General features: G+C 36.1%; 1 protein-coding gene across 5 annotated transcripts in view; it reads left to right on the top strand.

Moving 5' to 3' along the window:
- LOC140155462 (epidermal growth factor receptor-like) overlaps positions 1 to 25,689 on the top strand; it is a 227,537-nt gene that overhangs the window by 171,958 nt on the left and 29,890 nt on the right. For 3 of the 5 annotated variants that reach the window (XM_072178320.1, XM_072178319.1, XM_072178323.1), the window contains exons 2-10: positions 3,582 to 3,935; positions 4,769 to 4,915; positions 11,474 to 11,539; positions 13,678 to 13,796; positions 14,230 to 14,371; positions 14,751 to 14,852; positions 15,203 to 15,323; positions 15,884 to 16,048; positions 19,058 to 19,275. In XM_072178320.1, the coding sequence (XP_072034421.1) occupies positions 3,582 to 3,935; positions 4,769 to 4,915; positions 11,474 to 11,539; positions 13,678 to 13,796; positions 14,230 to 14,371; positions 14,751 to 14,852; positions 15,203 to 15,323; positions 15,884 to 16,048; positions 19,058 to 19,275 (1,434 nt within the window). Of the gene's footprint in view, positions 1 to 2,620; positions 2,727 to 3,581; positions 3,936 to 4,768; positions 4,916 to 11,473; positions 11,540 to 13,677; positions 13,797 to 14,229; positions 14,372 to 14,750; positions 14,853 to 15,202; positions 15,324 to 15,883; positions 16,049 to 19,057; positions 19,276 to 19,390; positions 19,591 to 25,689 lie in introns of those variants that run through there. The other 2 variants (XM_072178321.1, XM_072178322.1) reach the window with 2 other exon arrangements.

The following is a 25,689-nucleotide window of genomic DNA, read 5'->3' as shown; positions in this document are numbered from 1 at the left end:
TTTTTCTGATTGGTGATTAAAGTGAAGATATCATGTAATTGACCAATCAGCAGGTAGTGCTCAGGGGGTTATACTAGTACAATATTGGGGTATGTCTCGTGTAATTGATATATTAGCAACCATTAATTTGGTAAATCATACATCAATCAGTTTATCTGTAGGAATGTTGCAGCTACTGGCATTGACCGAAGCTCTGTGTAAGAGTTTAATTTGTATTTAAAAATACGATAAATTTGATCCTACAATGTCTGAGGAAGAGATTCGCAGTCTCTTCAGGTGAAAATCGCTACCAATAAAAGAGGTAAAAGACCATATGGTTTTGTCATCATAAACCATGATAAACTGGGCTTGGAATACAAACACAGAGGCGGCTAATATTGCAGCAGACGCGTGTCCAGTCCAGTCAGAAAACATTTAGTATGACATTTTTCGCAGATAATGGTGTGGCGCATCGTGCTTAGGTGAACATGTGCTACGTGTAATATCGAAGAGGTTGGAAATCAAAATGAAGCAATTTGGCAACCATTCTAAATGAATGATCAGGCCATAAAGTTTTAAACCGCAGAAAACAATTAACTTAAGAAAAAGGGAAGAAGAGAGAGAGAAAAAGGATGGAAAGAGACAAAATACATTTAAACAGCATGTAAGATTTTTCGGACGTTACCTGATTTCAGAGAGTAGAATCGTCGCAAAAAAAAAAGTTGTAATAATATTTTTAAGATTGTTATAATTTTAGTTGCAAAAATGTTGGACACATGCCATTTGTTGCTACATGTACAATGTATTCTTTGTGCAAAAATAAGTATGTATGACAAACTATTATCAATAAAGGAATCCTTCTAGCTTATCAATAAAATTTTGTGTACAGTTAAATGGTTCAAGGCAGCCATGCATGCAATTGGCACAAACTGGTTTTTCTTGGAATAGTTTTCCTAGCGAATAATTAAAGGTCTCGATTTTATTATTTTCTTAGCTCTCTTCTTTAATTTTTCAGTGCCAAATGTTTCATTATGCTGGGCCTAATAATATTGGCCCAGCATAAAGTGGGAACACATGTTCTAGCTTGTATTTTGTTGACCTAATATTTTTGTTTGAGTAGGAAGATATTGAGATGATAGACATTAGGCCAGATGTCATCAGGTGCACCCACATCTACAGACAATTCAGGGCTGGAAGCTTAACCAGGCAGAAGGTGGTAGTGGCATAATTTGAGTGATTACTCTACTGCTGTTGTTGTCAGTTCATAACCTTATAACTTGGGATAAGTCTTCTGATAGGGTTGTGTTGACAGCCAGCAAAAGTACAATTGTCTCTAGTGGCTGAGCTTGACAAGATACTCTATTAACTGGATGATGGGCTGAATTCAGAAACAATAATAATTGTGCTTTTTCATTTATCGGGTTAGTGTAGTGGTCGCTACTAGAGCCCGGGTTCAATTCCTTGCATTGCCACATATGAGTTTGCATCTCATGCAGTACACCTCTCCCACTCCAAAAGATATACTTTACATTTCTTTGATTACAATGATAATATTACAGTTGTTTTTAGAAATTTTATCCAAATGGGTTACATTTGAGCATAGCACATCAAAGCTCCCATTGGGCGCCCATTCCTTTTTAAGGGATTTTTTATTTGGAAGCATTTCAAATGGTTTGATTTTAAAAGGCATGAAGTACATGTATTACCACACTACATGAAGATGTGGAAGAATTGTATATAAATGCCAAATTTAATTAATTTAGTTTGTGATATTAAATAATGACATGGAATAGTTATTCTAGAAACTATCTTGCTTGTTGTTAGCAAGTGTGATAGCCATATTTATTCTGCAGTTTATATGATTTCAAACCTAAGCCATGTTTAAATAAATGGTAATGTACCACAAGTCTTGATGAGTTCCAATGTTGAAATCTTGGCTCTTGAACTCCACACAAACCTGAGAAAAGTCCTCAGAATAGCTGATGGGAATATGTTAGTAATTTCAATTACAGTGGTAAATTTCATCCAATAAACGGTACAAATGAAACTAATTGGGATTAATTAGTTAATGAGGTTCTTGCCCTCCCACTCCAGTAGGGAGCCATATTTATCACAGCAGGTCGCTTACCAAGGTACACAGGCTTTCTTGTTCTGTAGACCTGGCTAAGCTAAGCTTTTGAGAAAACAAAAGCCGAGGTGCACAACTCAAACAGAACGCAGAAAGACTTTGTATTGTGGCACCGTGCAAAGAAATAAGTTGTACGGTCTTATTAGCACTTCCCCTGCTTGGAGTGTGTACAAAGCCATATTGTTGTGGTCATGTTAGAGCCCTCTATTGATTCAAATTGGGGTGTATTAATAGGAATAGTTATGATCAAGAAATGATGAAGAAAGAAAATATTTGGTTATGATAATGAGCTGTGATCAAACTTATATTGGATATATACCCTAGGAATTGCGTATGCTTATTACAGCTAGGACCAGTCATGGTTTGATGGCTATGAGGTTTGGTTTCTACACAACAGACATGTCTTATGCGAAAACCCAGGCGACGTAAGATATCATTTACTGAGTGATGATATGGATTGTGTATTAGTGATGTACTCCTTGTATCGGATGTTTTAGTTTGTGTTTGGACTCTTGTGATGGGATATTCTAAGTTAATGCGCTGTTAGTGATGTCTTGCCTTATCTACTGTGTTGCGATACTGTGGATTACCTGTGTGACTGCATATGAGGAACCAGGGGGTATGTAACAAGTTGCCAAAAATGTGTTTTCATATATATAGGCCTAGTCTTCATTAATTTTAACTTCAAGATTTGGCAGCAACTCCATATCACCACAGAATATGGACAAATTGATACCTTCACATGAAGATTACATAATTGGATACATTTCTGTATATTTTTTCATGTGATGTTTTTGTAGAAAAAGAGCAAATTTTGGCATTGCTGGAGTATGTCTTTGTGCTACTTAATTGAGAATGTTGAAAATGTGTGCTGCACTGGCTGAAATACATTTGATCTTGTGCCGTGGATACCCCCACGCTAAGAAGAAGATTTACAACAAAATGGCCAAATGTGAATGTTATTAAAAAAATTGTTCTACATCAATATACTGATGATATTAACTGCTAAAATAAGCATACTTCAACTTATTCTTACTACTTTCATTTGCCATGTGTTGGTTGTTGTTGTTGTTGTTGTTGTTGTTGTTGTTGTTGTTGTTGTTGTTGTTGTTGTTGTTGTTTGTTTGTTTTTTGTGTTAATTGTTGTGTTATTTTAATACCACAGAGGATAATACCTCTTTCCCATAGACTATACTATTATTGTGGTAAACCTAAAGTCAGTGACATAATAATATACATATTTCAGTGGTTGTAAGATCAAATCTTGCACGTTTGTCATCCCGCAAAGCGACTGGCATACGTTCAAGACCAGTATGTCTGCATGCTTGTGGTACTACCACAAAAAAAAACCATTTGTCATCACTACCTAACTTTAGGTGCACCAAAGTTACTTTTTGTAGCTATTATAAACTTTGCTTTGTTGAATATCACATTAAAATGTAATTTTTAATCTTCTTCTTATCTCTGTCAACAGTATGTGCCGGAACCAGCGATGGTCTGTCCAACCAAGCTAACGAAGAAGAGGAATACAAGAACTATGCCATACTACGAGAAAGATACACAAACTGTACTTACGTTGAGGGCAACCTCGAGATTACGTGGTTGCGTGACCCAACGTTGGATTTCTCCTTCCTGGAAAACATCCGGGAGGTGACAGGATACGTCATGATTGCCTTATATTATCCTGAAAGCATTCCATTGAAAAATTTACGTATTATTAGGGGTATGGATCTATACGAGGACAAATATGCACTATATGTTGGGTTAAATCACAACGACGCAGATGATAGTAATGGACTTAGGGAACTACTTATGCCAAATTTACATGGTAAGGACTGGGATTTGTTCCTATTTTGCAAGAAATTAATCATGAGAAAAGGTTTCTGATGACATTTTTTTGAAAAAAAATCCAAGCTGGAAAGATGTGGAAATCATTTAAATGCCAACAATATCCTCTAGAAAATGGGCTATGACATTGAAGAGAAACTTTGAATATTATTACAAATTAAAATCTGTGAATATACTAAGGCTAAGTTATATAATACTCACTGGATGGGTCAGCAAAACCTTTGTGGCTACTGGTCGGGGATATACTGCTTGGCATGGGAGGGGTCCAAGATTTGATTCCTGGTGGTACCAAAGGACTTCTTTATGTTCCTTCTTTGACTTCTGATAGCAAAAAAAAACCCACAAACCATATTTATCATTAATTTATTAGCTTCATTGCATTTATATGTCTGAAACAGTCATATCAATAGTAAAGAGTCCCAGAATTAAGTCACTTAAATAATATGTGACATGATCAAGGGGAATGAGTCACATGTCTGCAAATTTCAATTAGAAGTTTTTAACATCATTTTCTGGCAGTTTTTAAATGCTATATATGATGCAAACCTCATCAAAATCTGGTTACCAAGTCGAGCAATTTATCAATGTAAAACAAAAGAATTTGGACACTGTTTTTGCCTTGTAAAACTTGTAGTAAAGGTTTTTGCCAATATCTCAAAACCAATATTAGCGACATCCGACTCATTCGCCTTGATCATGTCACATAATTATTTGTACTAGTGTTATTAAGTCACCTACATAATATTTGTACTTACATGTTAAAGTCACCTACAACCTACATAATAATTGTACTTATTCATTTTGTTTTTACAGAAATCTTAAAGGGTGATGTACATCTCATACACAATGACCAATTGTGTTATGTGCATACCATAGAATGGACAGACATGAGACCAGATATTGAAGTGAAATATACTGTTAATGAGGACTTGCAGAATGGATTATCAGAAGAGTGTGCAAGTAAGATACTCAACCACTAGGATCCACAACATGCTCATCTATCAGGGGCACAGTTCTTTAACCCCAATACATTTGTACGTTCATTGAATGACCTTTGAAAATTTGGGTACTAAAACTCATACTCTGCAACTTGAGGTCCAATTTTGCACTACCAGTGTTTAATTGAGGTTATTGAACTATGCCATTGGGATGAGGCCATTGTGGTCCATAGTGAACGTTATTACTTCTATTAGCCTTCAGAGTGATACAAAATAATAAGTCTGCGTACAGCATACATTTTCTTCAAGCACCCAGATGACTACCAAAAAAAGTGACTGGTAGTATCATATGGTAATTAGGCCTATACTGAGATGAATAGTCCGATACGCAGGCCCGTAACCAGGATTTATTTGGGGGGCTGATTTTGAAAAAGTGGACTTTTTCCCCAAAATTTGGACCTTTTTTGACCAACTTTTTTGCTACACTCACAAATGGGTCAAAAAGAGGGACTTTTGGGGCATTTTGGGATTTGGGGGGTTGTCCACCCCCTGGTTACGGGCCTACTAATACAAAATGCTATTGTTTTTAGAAACTCTGCTTATGATGTACTATTTCATTTGGTATTTAAAAAAAAATTGTTTTAGCGAATACATTTGTGCCAAACTATGTCATCTAAAAACAAAGCATGCAGGAAAGAGTGCCAAGTCTAAACCGTGTGCTCATCATCAGCTTTATCACTTCAACAGTTAAAAGCCAACAAGGCCCTATACATTGTAGATTGACAATTTCTGCATTTGTATTGCCCACACCTGCCAGATACGACCTTCCTGCACAAATCTCTCAACTTCTTGCTTAAAGCCAGATTTTTCCCGAGTTCATGATGCAAGCATAATGGGCTCTACATGTCAGGTGATTTCTCATCAAACCACTAACATAGAGCTCTCGGTCTATGGGTCTGTGGATATCTCTGTCTTTACTCTAGGGGAGTGAGTTGGCAGAAATATGGCTAAGTGGGTTTTAAGGTCAGGGGAGTGAAAACAATTTATGCAGGACTTACTTCTATGTTCAACCATAGACCCTGGAATACCTCTAGCAGTTGCTAGAGAATAGTTCAAGTAACACATGCATGCGCCGTAATGTCTACCCAGAATTCATTGCTGCAATGTCTACCCAGAATTCATTGCTGCAAATTATTTGATTTCAAACTTTGTCCGAATGGTCTGCAAATGGTACAGATTTGTCATTTCTGTCTGTTGGTAAGGGTATGGAAGTGGTTATGTAAGCCTACCCATAATGCAATGTGAAGTGGTTGTTTACCCATAATGCAATTTGTAAATTTGCTCCAATCAGGTTGTAACTCGGGGATAGACACTCCGGGAGTATAAAACCGCAAAGGTCATCTAAGGTCAAAGGTCAGGTCAAATTTAAAGTTGCTCCAATCGGGCTGTAACTCTGGGAAAATAATCCCTACCAAACTGCAAAGGTCATCCGAGGTCAAAGGTCAGGTCAAATTTGAAGTTGTTCCGATCTGCCTTTAAGTCGGGGAAAATGATCCCTGACACTTGGGGAAACCTCAAAGGTCATCCGAGGTCAAAGATCAGGACAAATTAAAAGCTGCTCCGATTGGGCTGTAACTTATGGAAAATAATCTCTGACTCGGAGAGTATTAACCTGCAAAGGTCATCCCAGGTCAAAGGTCAGGTCAAATTTAAAGTTGCTCCGATCAACAAAGCTCATCACCAGGGAACAGTTTGGAACATTTTGCAGGAGTCGTGTCAAAGGTCAAGGGTCCACCTTCCCCAACTTAATTTACAGTCTATTATCAGTAGACTATCACCACCATGTGGCTCTAGTGTATCATAATTAAGGGAGCATTGCTCTTGGCAAAGATTTCCATATTAAAATAGCAGCTAGACGGAATAAAAAAAAGTAGAATATTATTCCGTTTTATCTTTGTGCTACAGATAGCTTCATCTAGTACGTTGATGGAGCTGTATGATTGGTTAATTGAATGTAGTTAATTGAATGAGCGGTATTTATTGGAAAGACATACATTTAGGGAGAATGTGGGATATAACCGCATCTACTGCCATTGTGTAAAAATGTGCTCAAACGTTCCGACACATTTTGTACTAAATTATGGGCATCATTCTTATTTGGCTGGTTACAGCATCAAGATACATTGATCCAGTCATTTTGTGTGCCAGGAAAAACCAACAAATTTCCAGGAAACCTGACCCAAATCAGAGCATGGTTAAATGTGAGATATCTTTTTAATGGGGTTTAGAACAATTTGTAACCACTACAAATGGGGGGCAGCTGCAGCAATCATGATAGAATTTGATAGGTTTTAGGGCAAGAAAGACCAATCTGCAATAGCTGCCAGGTGTCATATGTGTACAATATAGAATGCAGAAATTGTCAAATGTCTATAGGGCAGCTATTTCAAATAGTGTCTTAAACTAACCTTTCAAATTGATAGCGCTTATAAATTGAGCTGGCATATATACAAAAAGTCAAGTGGTTTAAAGCCATTAATAGAAAGGATTCTGAAAAAGAAAACAGGGCCACATAGATAGAAGATGGTAGCCTGCTTCTAGGATACCCAGTTTTGGAGGCAAAAATATGCACCTTGATTTTTTAATTTTTAAACACAAAAATACATGATTTCCTAGATTTTGCGGAATGATTGCAGCACTTTTTTGTCACTAGACCCTTAACACTGCTAGTGAAAGACATACTGTACTGATAAGTGATAACAGTTTCAGAAAATCTTTTTTCAAGAATAAATCCTAACTAAATTATCAAGGGTCTGAGCAGTTAGTGATCCTAATGGTCACAAAAGAAGGATATACACTGTTGTATTGTGGGATTGAAAGTCATGGGCCTGCTACCCATTGTATGACACTATGTGGTGTACAGTGATGTGATTACAGCAGGATAATGAAGATTCTTGATCTAGTGTTCTCCATCTCCCCATAGGCTACTTAGTGAGGTACTCCCCCGGGGTACTCCACATGGGAGTTGAGATCACATTAATGTGCATCAATCTTGATCTAGCCTCCTCCATCTCCCCATAGGCTACTTAGTGAGGTACTCCCCCGGGGTACTCCACATGGGAGTTGAGATCACATTAATGTGCATCAATCTTGATCTAGCCTCCTCCATCTCCCCATAGGCTACTTAGTGAGGTACTCCCCGGGTACTCCACATGGGAGTTGAGATCACATTAATGTGCATCAATCTTGATCTAGCCTCCTCCATCTCCCCATAGGCTACTTAGTGAGGTACTCCCCCGGGGTACTCCACATGGGAGTTGAGATCACATTAATGTGCATCAATCTTGATCTAGCCTCCTCCATCTCCCCATAGTCTACTTAGTGAGGTACTCCCCCGGGGTACTCCACATGGGAGTTGAGATCACATTAATGTGCATCAATCTTGATCTAGCCTCCTCCATCTCCCCATAGTCTACTTAGTGAGGTACTCCCCCGGGGTACTCCACCATATCAAAACGTTAGGGTACCCTAAGCGTCATTACTCATTTTCTTATTTCATTCCATTAACAACTGTCCACTGACATCAACAAAAATCAGACTTTTTCTCAAAACATTTGTATTACTAAAATCACAACTTTGAAATTATTAGTCATATGTCACAGTCGTTACACCAAAATAAACATGAGAATGTCCTGCAATTTATGATCGCATCGGAAATAATGTAGATGATATTGTTTACTCGCCAATAATTTTTATTCACCTCCACCTATGTATTAAAAATGCTTCGTTCTCTGCCTGAGATCCGCGTTTTTCAGCTTTTCTACGTATTTTGACCAGTCATCTCAAAGCGTTACAACAACATGGGACCATTGTATACCTGGTCGAGGTATCCAATTGAAGCTTGGGATGTTTCCAAGCTTATCATCTAAGAAAGAATTTGATTTGTTAAGTATCTCACTCGCCGGATCGCATACAGCGAAAAAATCTGAAAAAAATTGGTGCAAGCAAAAACCCCAAATCACCTCTGTTTGAACTAGGTATATTGGTCTGTACACAGTCCGTGCACAGTCCGTGCAGTGAGCCGATTGCTATGTTGAGGTTTCACCAAAGGTTAAAGATGGTAATCTGAGACTGCATTGAACTACACACAGAGATCGCGTTTGACCTTGTGATCCCTATAAGCAGTGTTGGAAAGAAGTAATAAGTCGCAGTTTGAAATGGGTCTCTCATAGCTAAAACGTTTTGATATGATGGGAGTTGAGATCACATTAATGTGCATCAATCTTGATCTAGCCTCCTCCATCTCCCCATAGGCTACTTAGTGAGGTACTCCCCCGGGGTACTCCACATGGGAGTTGAGATCACATTAATGTGCATCAATCTTGATCTAGCCTCCTCCATCTCCCCATAGTCTACTTAGTGAGGTACTCCCCGGGTACTCCACATGGGAGTTGAGATCACATTAATGTGCATCAATCTTGATCTAGCCTCCTCCATCTCCCCATAGTCTACTTAGTGAGGTACTCCCCCGGGGTACTCCACATGGGAGTTGAGATCACATTAATGTGCATCAATCTTGATCTAGCCTCCTCCATCTCCCCATAGGCTACTTAGTGAGGTACTCCCCGGGTACTCCACATGGGAGTTGAGATCACATTAATGTGCATCAATCTTGATCTAGCCTCCTCCATCTCCCCATAGTCTACTTAGTGAGGTACTCCCGGGGTACTCCACATGGGAGTTGAGATCACATTAATGTGCATCAATCTTGATCTAGCCTCCTCCATCTCCCCATAGTCTACTTAGTGAGGTACTCCCCCGGGGTACTCCACATGGGAGTTGAGATCACATTAATGTGCATCAATCTTGATCTAGCCTCCTCCATCTCCCCATAGGCTACTTAGTGAGGTACTCCCGGGTACTCCACATGGGAGTTGAGATCACATTAATGCGCATCAATCTTGATCTAGTGTCCTCCATCTCCCCATAGGCTACTTAGTGAGGTACTTCACATGGGAGTTGAGATCATATTAATGCGCATCAATCTTGATCTAGTCTCCTTCATCTCCCCATAGTCTACTTAGTGAGGTACTCCCCCGGGGTACTCCACATGGGAGTTGAGATCACATTAATGTGCATCAATCTTGATCTAGTGTCCTCCATCTCCCCATAGGCTACTTAGTGAGGTACTTCACATGGGAGTTGAGATCACATTAATGCGCATCAATCTTGATCTAGTCTCCTTCATCTCCCCATAGGCTACTTAGTGAGGTACTTCACACAGGAGTTGAGATCACAGTAATTCACATCAATGTGTACCTCTGTGGCTGGTATTGCCTACTAAACAGGATGCGATACTGTGTGTGGTGACTGTGTCAAAAGCTACACTCTCTGTGTGAACTGCTTCTTGTAGTGCAACATGCAAGTTTCACTACCCTGTATGTGTTGCATGAATGTGCATTTATATGTGCTAATACTTTCAAATATCACACTGTTTCTACGTGTAATTTTGCGCCTTAGAGACAGTCACTGCACAAGTGCACATTGATGTGAATTTCGGTATTCCACATCAATGCATATTTCACGTCTCATGTGGAACGCCCCAAATGTATCATCATTTCAGCTCTGTTTTAGCCCGTTGTCAGTCAGTAAAAGCCGGCAATAGTAGATATTCACTTTGTCGTAGCCTCAATAGAAGTGAATGGTGAAAATTGTAACTAAAGACATGTCAGCTGGGAGGCTTGTCTTATTGTTGCATATGTTTGCTCACAAGATTCATGGCAGTAGAACTGAAAATGGAAAAATTAAGTTTGTCACATCTCTGTGGGTGCTGACAATTACAGAGAATTCATTTAACCCAATTTAATCAAGTTCAAAAGTCATTCACTATCACTTTGAAAAAAAGTGGCACAACTCAGAAATCATTTGAATATAGGTATCCTGAGGACCTAGTAATGGTGTGCAACAATTTGTGTGTTTCTAGGAATTAGTGGTCCTGTTGGTGATCCCTCTGGCTTCAGCATAAAATATCTCATTGGTATTTACCTATTCGCCACTTGCACGGTTCCGCCATTATGCACTATGTGCGGGGAGAGCCTCGAACTGGCAGCATACATGAATGGGAATTGAACCAGTCATATAACATTCTGTGTAAGGTTACGTAATTCTTCCTTTCATGTATGCTGCCAGTTCGAGGCTCTCCCCGCATATAGTGCATAATGGCGGAACCGTGCAAGTGGCGAATTATATGACTTATGGGCACAACTAACATTTTGGTCAAAATTTTTCATCTTCAGTGACTTCAAGTTGTCAATATCTACCTGCAGAATATCTGAAACATGTCAAACCCTAATATTTAAACCCCAAAGTTAAACCCAAAATCCATGCCTTTAAAATTAGTGCACATCAATGGGAAGCTGAGGACAGATTTTGGCCGTCATCTCAAAACAGTCAGCATGTCAGTTGTGCCTTTCTATTGCAATAGGACATTATTTATATTTTTGAACTGTATAAAATGACCAGAAACCAGCAAATTGTGTATTCATCTAATTGTACGTTTGACTTTTTTTGTCACCTACAGATTTACATTGTGATCCAAGCTGCAAAGGTCATTGCTGGGGACCAGGACCCAAAAACTGCCAAAACTGTAAGATTTAGAACTTGTCATAGCTAGTATTATAAGAATAACACTGTGTATACTCCCAGTCATCTAGGAAATGTTCAAATTGTAAATAATTAAATCATGTCAACAAGAAAAACATTGCGACTAAAACTTTTGGTCTTCAGCTGGATGGATGACGTAGGGTCATCAGAGGTCAAACGTGGACACAGTTTTGACATTGACAACATTGCCATTTTTATTTTTTTAAATCCATGTGAGTTTTCATGTTTTCAACACAGACATTGGATAAACTCGGTAACAAAGTTTGGAACATCGGTGCTTGCTTTTGTATTAATGTGTTATGCATTTCTACTGTTACTTTGTCAAATTACATGATGATATTTAGTATGAGATAAAGGGGGAATAAATTATTAAAGATAAGAGATAAAGACAGATCAATCATGATATTAATTTGATGTTGCTATCCACATGCCCCCTTGTGTTATCTTCAGTAGATAACTATTAAGTATTAGCAAATGTTGTTTCAAGTGGTATGGTATATTGTATGGATAAGGTGGCTATTCAGAACTAGAACACACATTTCTGGGCCAAGGTTGTTACTAGGATATGCCTTCATAATAACCAAACATGTGTAAATAATAACATGTGTTCATGTCATGTTATTCTATCATAAGAAGTAAAATAGCTGTGGTAACTTTACATTCTGGTAGAAATTTGGCTAACAGATGCGTTGAAATCCAACATGTATGTGTGTGATTTTGTTACACACATTTTGTAATCAATATGAGGCAAGTTATTGCTAATAAATGTGTGTCACTATTGGCCTAGAAAAAATTGTTTGATTGATGTAATCGGCCCAACCGACACTGCCGACGCTGAATATTTTTAGTTTTGAAAGCAGAACAAAAAAGACATTAAGTTGACTTATTTTTTTAATGGACAAAGTATAAATGTTTTTTACTGTTTCCTATGATCCTATCGCTTTCTACTTTTTTTTATTTCCCATTGAAGTGACATATTGCACTTCCTAGATTCTGGTGGTCTCTAATTAAAAGCAAAAACATAAAAATACACATTTTAACTCAATATCTGTGTGTACCATTGTCAAAAAACAGGTGCTGATTTGGCAAGCTTGGAATTTAAAAAAATTATTATTATTATTTTTTATATAACACAAATTAAACAATTTTTTAGGCCTAAGTATACACAGATAAGTTCTGGAAGCCAGGTGTGTTTTATCAAAACATTTGTGGTTTGGTTGAGAGACCACCTCAAATAAATTGCAATGACCCATTTTTGTTCACACAGTTACCATGTGTTTAATACAAAGGTTGGCATTATAGTCGTTATAGAGATGAATTAATATAATATCATAATCTCATATTAATTATCCAATCTGATGATCTGTTCCAGAATCATTCCTGTCACAAAATATTATATTGAGGGTTCAGAACCAGGAAGCCGTAACTCACAAAGGAATCCTTTGTGAGTTACGGCTTTCTGGTTCCAAGCCTCAAACAAAATAAGCAGATCTGGACCAAGAGCCACACATTTGTGAAAAAGCAGCTCCTGGTCCTGTGATTATCTAGTGAACTAGGAGCCAGTTTTAAAGAGCTAAAAGTCATTTAAATTTCAATTGTACACATTAAATACAAAACCTGCTTTAACTACCAAAAAAATGTAGAACCTGGTTCATATGATTTTGGTGTGGACCAGGAGCCAAAATGTAATGACCATTGGGTAAATGGCTCCTGCATTGGTGTCTGCTTATTTTGAAGCTTGTCTGGTTCTCAAACATCGATATGGTGAATATACAGATACATCATATTTTTATGACAGTTATTATTTGATGATTGGACACAATTTTAGTTCGCCATTGAGCTATAATCATATATTGGATGAACTTGACATTTCAAGTTGTTTATGTTAATGACAACTTATTATGAATGATAGGGGCACAATATGCAAATCAATTGTTTTCCAAATCTGAGAAAAAAAGTTGATAGAGTAGAAAAAAGTTGTTTTGACTCTTGAAATTATTTTACAATCATAATATGTGTTACCCACAGGGTGCTCTACGGTGTACCACTTTCTCTGTACCACTCTCATTTCATCTAAAGTATTTAAATGTTACTTTACTTCTTGCCTTGTTTTTTTTCTAGTGACTCTCAAAAACTGTAGTGACACTTGCGATCATCGTTGCAGCGGACCAACGCCAGCTAATTGCTGCCACAAAAGCTGTGCGGCAGGATGTGTTGGACCTAGTAATACAGAATGCCTGGTGAGTAACCAATGGCAGCGCTACGGGGTGCAATATTTTTCTTGCCCTCCCCCCAGCTTGCCTCCCCTACTTTTGAGGTAAAACCCCAAAAATCACGTAAATTGCGCAAAATTTGGCCCCCCCCCCCTGAAATTCACTTTGCCCCCCAATGCCCCCCGAAAAAATCCTGGCGCTGCCTCTGTGAATAACTAAAGAGGTCTGTGCGCATAAGCAGACAAACTTAACCAAACGGACAAAAAAAAAACAATTGATGTTTTAAGCAGATAAAGTGCTCTTCTTCAGGGACAGACAACAAATATATCATTAAACATGTAGACCAACTTTTGAGGCAATTTATGAAGCATTCAATTTAGTTGCTTCTGCTTGTTCCAATAGTGGGTTTGACATCAAGGGTGCATAACACTTAAACCTCATTCATTTGTCACTATCCCAGGCTTGTTTGCAGTTTACCATGGATGAGCAATGCGTTGAGCACTGCCCGTTGAGATACAAATACAACCCTGTCACGTATGAGAATGAAGAAAATGCAGATTTCCGATTCTCCTATGGATCCCGATGTCTGAAGGAGTGCCCTGGTAAGTCAACTAGATCTTTCTAACCAGACCAGACTCAAATTTTTTTTTAATGTGTCTTGAAGGCTTTGGTGACGTGCCTTTGCAAGTCAAGAAGTGAGACCCATATCTATACCAATTTCATCAAAAATATGACCCATTATACTTCAGGCCCAGATTTTGGGCCAAATTTGAAAAAAAATTGACCATTTTCCTCACATTTTTGTATGTTTTGGGAAATTAATGGCTCACGATTCACAAAAAAACAAGCCAATCTCCCAACAAATTTCCTGAGAAAAAGTTATGAGACATTCTGTATTTTATATCCATTCACTCATTGTCATATTGTCAATTTATTTGTCCAGAAAGCATAATATTTATTTTATGATTTCTATTACTATAGCAAATGTGCTTGAGGATGGGGACAACTGCGTGTTGGAGTGCGGAGCAAATACCATGGAACAAAACAATAAGTGCATCCCGTGTGATGGGCCTTGTCCCAAACGTAAGTATTGGTATTGGTAAAAACATGCTAGTAGTAAATTCCAATTTTCTATGCTTTACCTCACTTGTTCGGCTCAAAATTAAAAGGGGACATATCTGACAGTAAAAGCTAACATTTTATGGAAAATAAATTATACTAATCTATTTTTAAAGAAATGTTATAATATGGCTTTAACACCAAAATTGGCTTGATTATCGTATGGTCCAATATAGTGTAAACCTGCCAGTTTTTGTGTGCTACAAAAGCCGCTACATGTACCAAGCATACTGGGCCAAAAATGACAAAAGTTTGCCTCATTGGAGTGACAATGCTAGAGAATTACGTTTCATGATTTGATTTCAATTCTCCAGGTTGTGAAGGCCTTACTGATACAACCGAAATACTGTACGCACACCACTTTGAGGATGATAGGTTTAAAAACTGCACCACCATCACAAACAACATCTTGATTGGGCCTACATCGTTTACCGGGTAAGTCTCTCAGTCATAGTGGGCCTCCACTTTATTGAATTAGTATGTTATTGGTTTGGTTCACTTACAACGTTTATGAAGCATGCACATATAGTAGGAATAAAGACAGCATTTAATCATAAAGTTGTAAGCTTACACTGACTAGTAGGTTAGTTACAGAATTGTTCTGTATGATTATGTCTACCACCAATGTTGACAAAACAATGGTTTTTTTTTCTTCAATATTTTAAGAAATACATAAAAAAATGAGAAAAATAGGATCTATGATATGATGCCAAAATCTCATCAAAGGTGAGTAAGTCAGGGGATACTGCTGTTGATATGCTCATACACCTTCAGCTTTGCAATTTCCAATTAAGACTATAAAGAAAGAACAAACTTCGAAAAAAATTCATAATACTCGTAAATGACAGAACGTAAGAAAACTATTTAATTTGTTTGTGGAATTACAAATAGATGAGTTGCATATGCCTCAAATACAAAATGATTGAGCATTTTGTCTTTTGTTTTTAATTATTTTTCTTCATATTTTCTTTTTCTCTGTCATTTCATTTTGCCAGTGATCCATGGGGTGGCCATGAACCCCTCACAGTAGAAATGTTGGAAGTATTTACAACCGTCAAAGTAATCACTGGCTTCCTCTCCATACAAGGGCATCATGATTCTTTCCGTGATCTCAATATGTTTCGCAATCTAGAAGAAATCAATGGACGGACATTATACGGGTAAGCAAACCAAGCCAAATTGTTTGGACAGGTAACACAGAATTACTAAAGTTTGTTCAGCTTATAATTGACAAAAAAATGTGACATGAACACAGTTAGATGCAGCACCTACACTAGTTGTGTGTTGCAAGATTTGCTCGCACTCTTGTGAATTGGGGTGTGTGTAAGTTGGAACTTTAACAAAAACCAAATAATTTTCACTAGTTATAAGCTGAACAAACTTTATCTACTGTTGAGATGGTACTGGTAGCTGGGATATCTTTGCATATTTATTAACTGCTGCCTTATTGCTACCCAATGTGCGACCCAACGCGAGTAAAAGAGGTAAATTAACCAAATTGAAATATCAATATTAGAATATGATGAAGAAAATTAAACTATTACTCTAAGCGGAATTACTATTACTCAATATTAGAATATATTACATAAATAAAGAGGCATTTTGATACAGAATTCGATTACTATGTTAGATTTATTTGAAGGTTGAACAATTCCTTCTTATTTTACAAACTTTTAAGAAAACTAAGAACAAGCATCAAATTTATTCTCTACATTTTTTTTTGCTAAACTGAAATTTATTCTTTACATTTTTTTTGCTAAACTGAATAATTGTTTTGACCTCCAAGAATATGTTCCTATAAACTTGAACCCACAGTTACAGTTATAGGCAATAGTAATATAATAGCCTCTTTTACTGATGCTGGGTCAGATTTTTTAATTTTTTTATTGCGCCATCAGACTTAGCTTGCTTCCACAAGTCTATGTTTAAACTATTCCATAAAATCTCTGTTTAAATTGAAATAGGTGAGAGTAATGCATTGTAGTGTGTGATATGTGTAACCAGTGCATGTACTGTACAACTCATTTGCCAGCCACCTTTGAATGTTTCAACAACAGAAAACTGTTTAAGCAAATAAAAAGAGTACAAACAGTGTTGCTCTGCTCAGGTACCAGAGAAAATTAGTAGGCCTTGACAAAAGTTAACATTTTTCACAAAATTTTCATTTTCACTTCTCACTCTTTCATTTTATTGTTTCATTGTTTGTATATGAAATCTTTTTTTGTTTGAAGAAGAAGCCTTGTTTCATACACATAATTCGATTTTTTTTTTGGTAAATCCCATAAGCCTTTACGGGTAGGCCTGAGATGTTGTCATTTGATGTCGTACCGTGGTGTTCATGCACAGTGCATATCAATGTGACGTCAAATGAAGACATCTCTGGTCTAACCGCAAAGAATTATGGGATTTACCAAAAGGTCAATTGAATCAATTTTTTAAAAATTATGAAAAATGAATGATAATGCTACAAAATGGAAGCTGGTCAACCAGTTCTGTTCATAATGTAAAGAAAGCTTTCATTCTTTCTAAAATGCTTTCAGATTATCAGACTTCATGTTTGTTTGTGTTTACTTCGCTCAAGTAGTTGCTTTATTTGTTGATGTATTGATGGTGTGTGAGTTTATCCTTGCTGTAGTAAAAATAGGTTCTGCACAAATTTATGTAATAGAACATTCATGTTCCATTTACAATTTAGTAAATCATTTGTATTATTATGACATATCATTAAAAGGCACTAATTTTTTTTTCATGAATTATTTATTTGAAAAAGAACTGACAGGTAATCATGGTAATTCACACATTTTTATTCACTCCCAACCTGATTATATAACGTCATTCAGAATCAGTCAAATACTTTTACATTGCTGTAAAGTTTGTATTGCAGACATCCGAGTGCAAAGCTGCCATGCAATGTAATCATTATGCCCTATGGTTTCTCCTAGTTTGTCAAAAGAAACATGTGTGTTTGGTTATTAGCAAGTAAAACTTATCTCAAGTGGCAGCTATCTTCCATATAACCTGTGATCTATCTTTTCATTAGTGTTGCCTGAGGATTTAATTAATCGGTTTTAATATTCAGGACTGTTTTTAATTTAAAAATGTGTGTAAAACGTTTAGGAAAATATCAATTTCAAATTTTAAATTCAATTAAAAAGAGAATCTTTGCAAACTGACCAATCTCATCATTTATTAACACCCACTTGACATAACATGTACAGTGTGGGTGTGAATAGTATCTAACTTTATTGCACTGGAAGGAAGTGAAGTAGTTTGTTTGTTTGTCTGTCGTGTTTGTTTGTTTGTTTGTTTATTTGTTTGTTTAAATGGTCGCTATGTGTGGAGACACTTGGGTCATGATGAGACCAGACTCAAACAAAATGCTCAAGCCAGGCTAAAGAGCCTATTATTATAGGTTATTCTGCACAAACATTCTGCTCCTTGCATTTGTGTGTGTTTGGGTGTGTTCATCTGTTATCACCCACAACTGCGGACTTTTGTATGAATTGAAAATGTGGAAGCACAAAGACCTTGGACATGATGGTTACAAGACCTATTCCAGATGGCTACATACATATCTTTAGAAAGTATTTACCCTATTCGAGATATAATGTCAGCTCCACTGTACAATGAATTATCAGATCTGTGTATAAAAGTCCATGGTTTAAATGTGAAATGTCAGTCCTCAGTTGCTTGTGTAATATCCCAGGATCCGCAGTTGTGGTTGATTTTGTGTACATGTAGGCATTTGTTTTCACTGACAAACATGGACCCACCTATGACATTTCACCCATAAAGTGTGGACGCACAGGAATTGTGGATGTCCACGGTCGTAAGAGAGCAGCAGAGGAGGCTACATGCCAAAATAATGCATATGGGGGTATGTCCCCCATCGTATGTGCAATACCAGGTCCACGATTTGGCGGTGAAATATCATATCTTACCACAGAAGGCCATGCTTTCAATAGTGAAATGTCACAGTGTAGAGGTCCACGGTTATGCTGTGAACTACATAGGAGGCTCATAGGGTCCATGTTTGTCCTTGAAAACGTGTAGAGGTGCGTATGTGTGTGCTTGTGCAGTGTTTCTGTTATGCTAAACTAATAGTAGTACTCAAGCATCTGACATAATCTTTTCTTGCTTACCATTACGTACCATCTTGCCATATTTAGCGTTGAAGGCCTGCCAACATACTCCATATACATATCAAGCTTCTCCCTGCGGGAACTCAGCTTGACTTCGTTGCAACTAATCAAGGACGGGTACATCCTGATCGAGCGCAATCCATTGATGTGCTATGTGGAAGAGAAGATGTGGATTCCGCTGCTGAAAAAAGGTCTTAATAAACAAAGCGTTATTATCGACAATAACAAGGCAGTTCAGGAATGCAGTAAGTAAATGCACGGTGCCATGTTTTGACATGGTGTGTATTCAAAATGTTACATTGTATTCGAATGTTACATTGTATTCGATACTAACTTGATTTGAATTACTGTTTTCTTTAGCGAAAAGGCATTTTCAGTGTTTCTATCTTCGCTGAGATCTCTGGGTCTCGTCAGCTTGCGAAAGATCAGCACGGGTAACGCGAGAGTGATGACCAATGACCTCTTGTGTTACGGCACCAATCCGAACATGTGGGAAGAGATATTTGATCATACGTCTCAGGCGATCGAAATATCCGGCAACAAGGATCCGCGTCATTGCAGTGAGTACCAAGAACAACGCCCTCGTGCTCAAAGATAGATAAAGAATATGGTCCCAGAGGAACGTCCCTTGGTCCCCATCAAAGCTTAATAGTATATATGTACACATCGCTTGCCTTCAAAAAATCCAGTAATGGTTTACAAAACATCTCTAAATTTCTAAATTTCAAAAATCAATATTATTCTGAATTGTTCAAAATCGTGCTTTAGGAATTTTACTTTGTTATTGAAACATGAAGTATGGTTTTAAAGCATACACTGATTACACTCAATGGAATAAAAGTAGTCACAAAATAAAAGTAAGAAAATTAAATTAAATCAAGTTTTGATGGAAGATTTTTAAATAAATTTTAAAGGAATGAAGGCTGGCATTATCAGTAGGTTTGTGATGACAGTGCAAAAAAGCATATTTTATCTTCAAAGTGTGCTACTTTAAATACTGAAAGTTATCAGTTTCTAAAGTTTTCAAGGATACTTTTAAAGTTTTCAAGGATATTAAGATTTCAAAACCTAATAATTTTCTTGGCAAGATATGTGTACATTATATACTCAAGGAGCTGGGTCTGTGACACCCTGGATATGTAGCCCTACTCTTCCTTAAACATCCCTTAAATTGCACGATTTTGATTGTTTGTTTCATGTTTGGTTTTTATTCATTTTGCATTCTCTTCACCCGACGATCATTTTCATTTCAAACCATTAATTTGCATGGCTGAAGTCTGACCAACAGTGAAATCATTTTGATTTTGTATTTGTATAAAATATCCATCTGGAAAACGAAAGGTGCTACAGAACTTGTCATAAGTCTCCCTCAGCGAGTCATGTATTATTTTGTTAGTTAAAGAACAAGATATATTTTATAACAAAAATAGAAGCCAAAATTAAAGAAAATCTTACTAGTGAAAGAAGTATTTTTGATTTGGGTCATTTTTATAGTCCCATTTCTATCCATATCATCGTGTGTATTAATTTGGTAGGTTGGGGGGGGGGGGGTAAAAATAAATATAACTATCTTACAAATTATGAGCTCTGTTGGTCAGATTTGCATATTTCCTTTCATGACCTTGCTACTAACCCCCATTTCATCTGAAGACGCTCCATCCATCCATCCATATCATATAACCATCTGCTCTTGTATAATATCTGCATATCATCATATGTATAATATCTGCATCTCACCATATGAAGTCATGCATGCATGGATTATGCTATCCCATCATGCATCTGTCATACATCCTTACACCCATAATGCATTTTAAGCAGACTACACTACTAGTTCAGTATCATGATGTGGTCAATCACCATTGCATTGTGGTATACTGTATCTCACACTATACACTGTCCTGTCTCGAAGTAAAAAGCAAAATTATAATAAAAATTGACCGATTGTGACATGAATTTTACGCTGCCAAAACATTATTCATCGCACATATATATAATACTGTACTGGCTCTATCATAAATACCAAATTTAATAAATGTATCCTTCAAGAATGTGTGTGTTGCACTCTTATTAATGTTAAACACATTACCTGATTAAAATGACAACTTTTGAGTGGAATTGCTTCATACTTTGAGCTTGACAGTACTTCTACATTTCTACACACCCAACATTTGAAACTCACTAGCACAGTAATTTTCAGTGCATCTATGCACTCTGTTTAATAGCATTCATATTCACACACAAGTCTCTTAAATAACATCAGCACATTTCTTATAATCTGAAGCACATTGTACTTAGTTTTACTTAATTTTGATTGTAATATTAGACACTTTCTATCAGTTTCAGCACTTTTTTTCTAAGAATTTTTTTAATTAGGATAGAAATTAGTTTTGTACTTTTTAAGTCAGTTATGTAGTATTTACATGTAGGTGTGAAATTTTGTATTTGAATGTTGTTTTTAGTTTTTGATTTTGATGGTGGAAATAGTTTCAAATTTGTCCCTTGATTTATTTTTTGTTTTATTTATGTTATGTTTGTTTTTATTTATTTAAAATTCACTAAAACTTTTTGAATCCTATTTTGATTTGATAATTGATATTTTGGTTATGATTTTAGATCTTTTTTTTTTCCTGTAAAATTTCAAATAATACTTTTCTAAATTAACAAAAACTAAATGACATTGATTATTTTTAAACATTAAATTAACAATTACAATTCTAAATAATTGCAAATTAACAAATGGAACAATGATGTAATACTTCATGAATAAATAAAATTATACATAATACTTAAACTAACCAAAATTGATTTTACCAACAAGTAAATAATAACAAGAACTGTCTTTAAAAAAAGACCACCATGGATGAAGATCAAAATAAAGAGAAGCTGAATTTGTAACCTTAACTTAATATACTAGTTGAATAATATATACTATAAATAACATAACACAATTAAGCACTGCACAAATAACACTGTTTTGCTTGTGTCTAAAATTACGTGGTTATTCTACTACACCATATAAAATTGTGTTTCCTGGAAAGATATTAAGGCACAATTTTCCATGTATTAGTTGGGGAAGTCATGTGCATTTCCATAATTGATTAATGGGATCGATTTTGTTTTAAAGAAGCCATATTTGGTAAGATCATAGGGTGGTAAATGAAGAAAAACACCTTTTCAAACAAACATAAAATAGACAATAGGCTTCTGGTCTTTTGGAAATTATACAACTAGAAGAGATAAAGCTACTGACTCAATCTGATCAAGATAATTGAGATTTTTATTTCAAAATTTGAGAAAGACATTGATTATAATTTGTAAAAGGGGGGAGGGAGGTACTCAAGTTTGGTTTGGAGGTGTGTGCCGCTGAGAATTTCAAAGTGGACCTATCAATATACCAATTTTGAGGTAATTTCACAAATTTAGACAGAGTGAGGGAAAAATTTGAAAAAATGGCCAATCCATACACCAAAATTGGGGTCGTTGATATACCAAAAGGATGACAATGCTATCTATGTTTGCAGCACGTCCCCCGTATGGTCATTTGTTAAGTTAATTAAAAGCTGATTTGACAGAGACCACAAAATGATTTTGACACAATCAATACAATCTATATATTTAACCAATTAAAACTGACTCTTGAACTTCATACACACTTACACTACCCTATACAAGCATGCGGTTGATGTATATGAAATAATATATATAACAAAGCATGACACCAAATAGCTACCATGCAGCAGCAATGGAATGTAGCTGCTGACATCAACAGGTTGTGCAACCTTTGATCTGCGAGATGACCTACCTTTGAACCCTGGTGGATGCTGAATTGATTTGCCCAACCCTACTAACATTTACCTTGTTTCCAGCCTACTAATCTAATGGTTAATTTGTTTCTTGCAAAGTTGATCGAGATACTGGAGGATTCTCAAAGTAAAAGACTTTTTGTTTTTCAAAATAATTTTTTATAGAAATACAGGTTTTCACTTAAAAATTAGATTTTTGAGTGTTTTCTTCATATTCAGAACTTGTTTTTCATTCCAAATTTTGATTTCTCAATGACAGTTAAAAAATTAATAACAGAAACATTGTAATTAATTTGTGTGATTACCTCATATGGTTATGTGCTTCTGATGAGTGAGGCCCTATATGGCCTTACGAAACAGATCTGTCAAGTAATATAATGTAACTGTGTCAACACAAGTCCAAATTAATTATTTAGCTCCCATTACAGTTGAGCACTTTACCTTTGGATGATTTCAACCATCTTGGATGTTACTTGGATTTATTTATTTAACAGAAACATTGTTTTTCATTACAAATTAAATTTTTGTTTTTTCACCTCCAAAATTTGATTTAAATAAAAAGCCCAAGAAAATCAGACAGTTATAGATAAAAGACGTACATTTTTCTTCTTTACGTAATTGCAAATATTTTGAGAATCCTCACCTCTCTTGCTGCTGAATTTTAACCAATGCTTGATGACCCCTGGTTTGCATGTTGCACTAAAAATACACCTCCCTATTGGGGCTTATGGGTGTGACCCCCTGATTACATGCCAATTAAAGGGACCATACTACTCTCTGCTACTGTAAATTCGCTGCCACCAATCATATTCTGGTATTATCTTCACTGCTGCTACAGAATTTGCCGCCAAGGGGAAGCCTGGATCTGAGTCATCCGCCTGCTTCTGTCTGCGAGAGATTTATTATAAAACATCGCCGCCGCCTAAATATTGCCATTTCTTGCCGGGAAATAGTCACGCCTAATCTTTACTGCCTTCTCTGCTCTATAGGGAACAATTGATTCTGCCAAAAAAATTTGGAATAGACTGCAGCTTAGAAAAGAAAACTGACCTCCACTGGAATATCACTGCACTTGTGAATGACATAATCAATAACCAATTAGTTATCAATTAGTTATCAATATATCTATCAGTTGATTTTAAGTGCTATGATGAAATAAATGCTTGTTGCTTCCTAACATTTGCAAAATGTTACCACGGTAGTTTTTGCTTTAACAAGTCACGTCTGAATTAGAAAAAAGTAGCAACTCACCCATTTTTTGACAAGAAATATCAACTTTTTGAAGGATTAATCCAAAGAATGTTGATTAAAGAATGATCAATAAATAGTCACAAGCTGGTAATTCCAAGGGAGGTTATGTTTGGTTTTTGGCTATTACAAGAAGATGTGTTTGATATGAGAGGTCAAGATAGGTCAATTGAGGTCAAGGTGGGTCATGGACTTGAAATCGACAAATTGTATTAATATGTTTTATTAATTAAGACAAAATTTAACATTTTATTTTGTTTTTGCATGCTAAGCAGTACTATGCACAAGACTAGATATTGATATGAATATGAGATGACATTGTTTCAAAAGTGTTTTGATTATTATCAAAATTATGTGATTCTTCCTTCAGTGATATTCTATCAAAATAAATTCCTTGCCATCTTTTGTCGAACAAAAATGATAATATTTCATGGCTTTTTTTAAAGAAAACATTTTAGAACAAATTCAACGGAAAAGAAAGTTTGTCATTTCAAACAAAAATATGACTTGATTACTAGATGCATGAGAAGTAACAAATTTAATGATTTTATTTCTTTAAAAACTTTTTTCCTTACTTTTTACATTTCATTTGATCATTTATTTTTGTGATAGATTTGACAAATAATGTAGCATATCTAGAAGATATGTTTCTTAAAAATTTGTCGTCTGCACCACATAATGTCATATCTCAAAAGGCTGCCTTGTGTGATTATTATCATTGTTATATTTCATATTTTATATTTCGCATGCTTTCTTTTATGTATGGACATGAGATTACAGTGTATCTCGTCACAATTAAATAACAATAAAAAAAATCACACAAGGCAGCCTTTTGAGATATGACAGTATGTGATGCAGACGACGAATAGTGCTTTCATCTTTTCTTTGCAGTAGCTTTCTCTGTACAAACTTTTGCATAGCAAATAGTACTATCTAGAGCAGGAATGCTTAATTTACTTGTAAGGGGATAGAGAACAAATGTCTTAAATCAGATGCATTTCAGTATGATTAAAAAAAAGTAAAGATAGTTGTGATTATGGGCACAACATTTTTTTTCCTGTAATAGCTTCATGTTTTCAAAGAACTGTCAGAAAATAATGACAACTTTCTTTGGGACAATTGTCTGATTTCAACAGAAAGTTCTCTATGTTTTTGCATATGTAAATTTTGGAATCATTGGTGATATTGCCATTGCAGCTTTTATGGAATTGGGGCAACAATATATTGCAAATGCTTTGTAATGTTTAACAGGTCTATTGAAGAGAGAGTATGTGAGGGAGTGTGTCATTTACAGTGCACAGCGATATGTTTCCATTATGAAATATTTACGCCCTCTTATCTGAGACTTATACGCACAATACCGATTTAAAAAAGTGGTTTATTTTAGCAAAACTGGAGCAAATTTTTTCGTTGTTTGGTGTGACAGAACAATTAACTTCCATTTTTTGTGAATATTCATGAATGGGGATTTCCCCAATGACCATCTCATTGTGAGCATAAAAAGTTCCAAATACGGCTAGTGGAATGAAATGTTGGCTAAAATTAGATACAAAAAACTACATCATTCTTATGACATCATCAAGATTACTGGATGGTGATTGGCTG

The sequence above is a fragment of the Amphiura filiformis genome, chromosome 6, assembly GCF_039555335.1.
Source record: "Amphiura filiformis chromosome 6, Afil_fr2py, whole genome shotgun sequence".
NCBI classification, from domain to species: domain Eukaryota; kingdom Metazoa; phylum Echinodermata; class Ophiuroidea; order Amphilepidida; family Amphiuridae; genus Amphiura; species Amphiura filiformis.
Note: the sequence above shows the minus strand (reverse complement) of the source record. Positions and strands in the feature narration are given on the sequence as shown.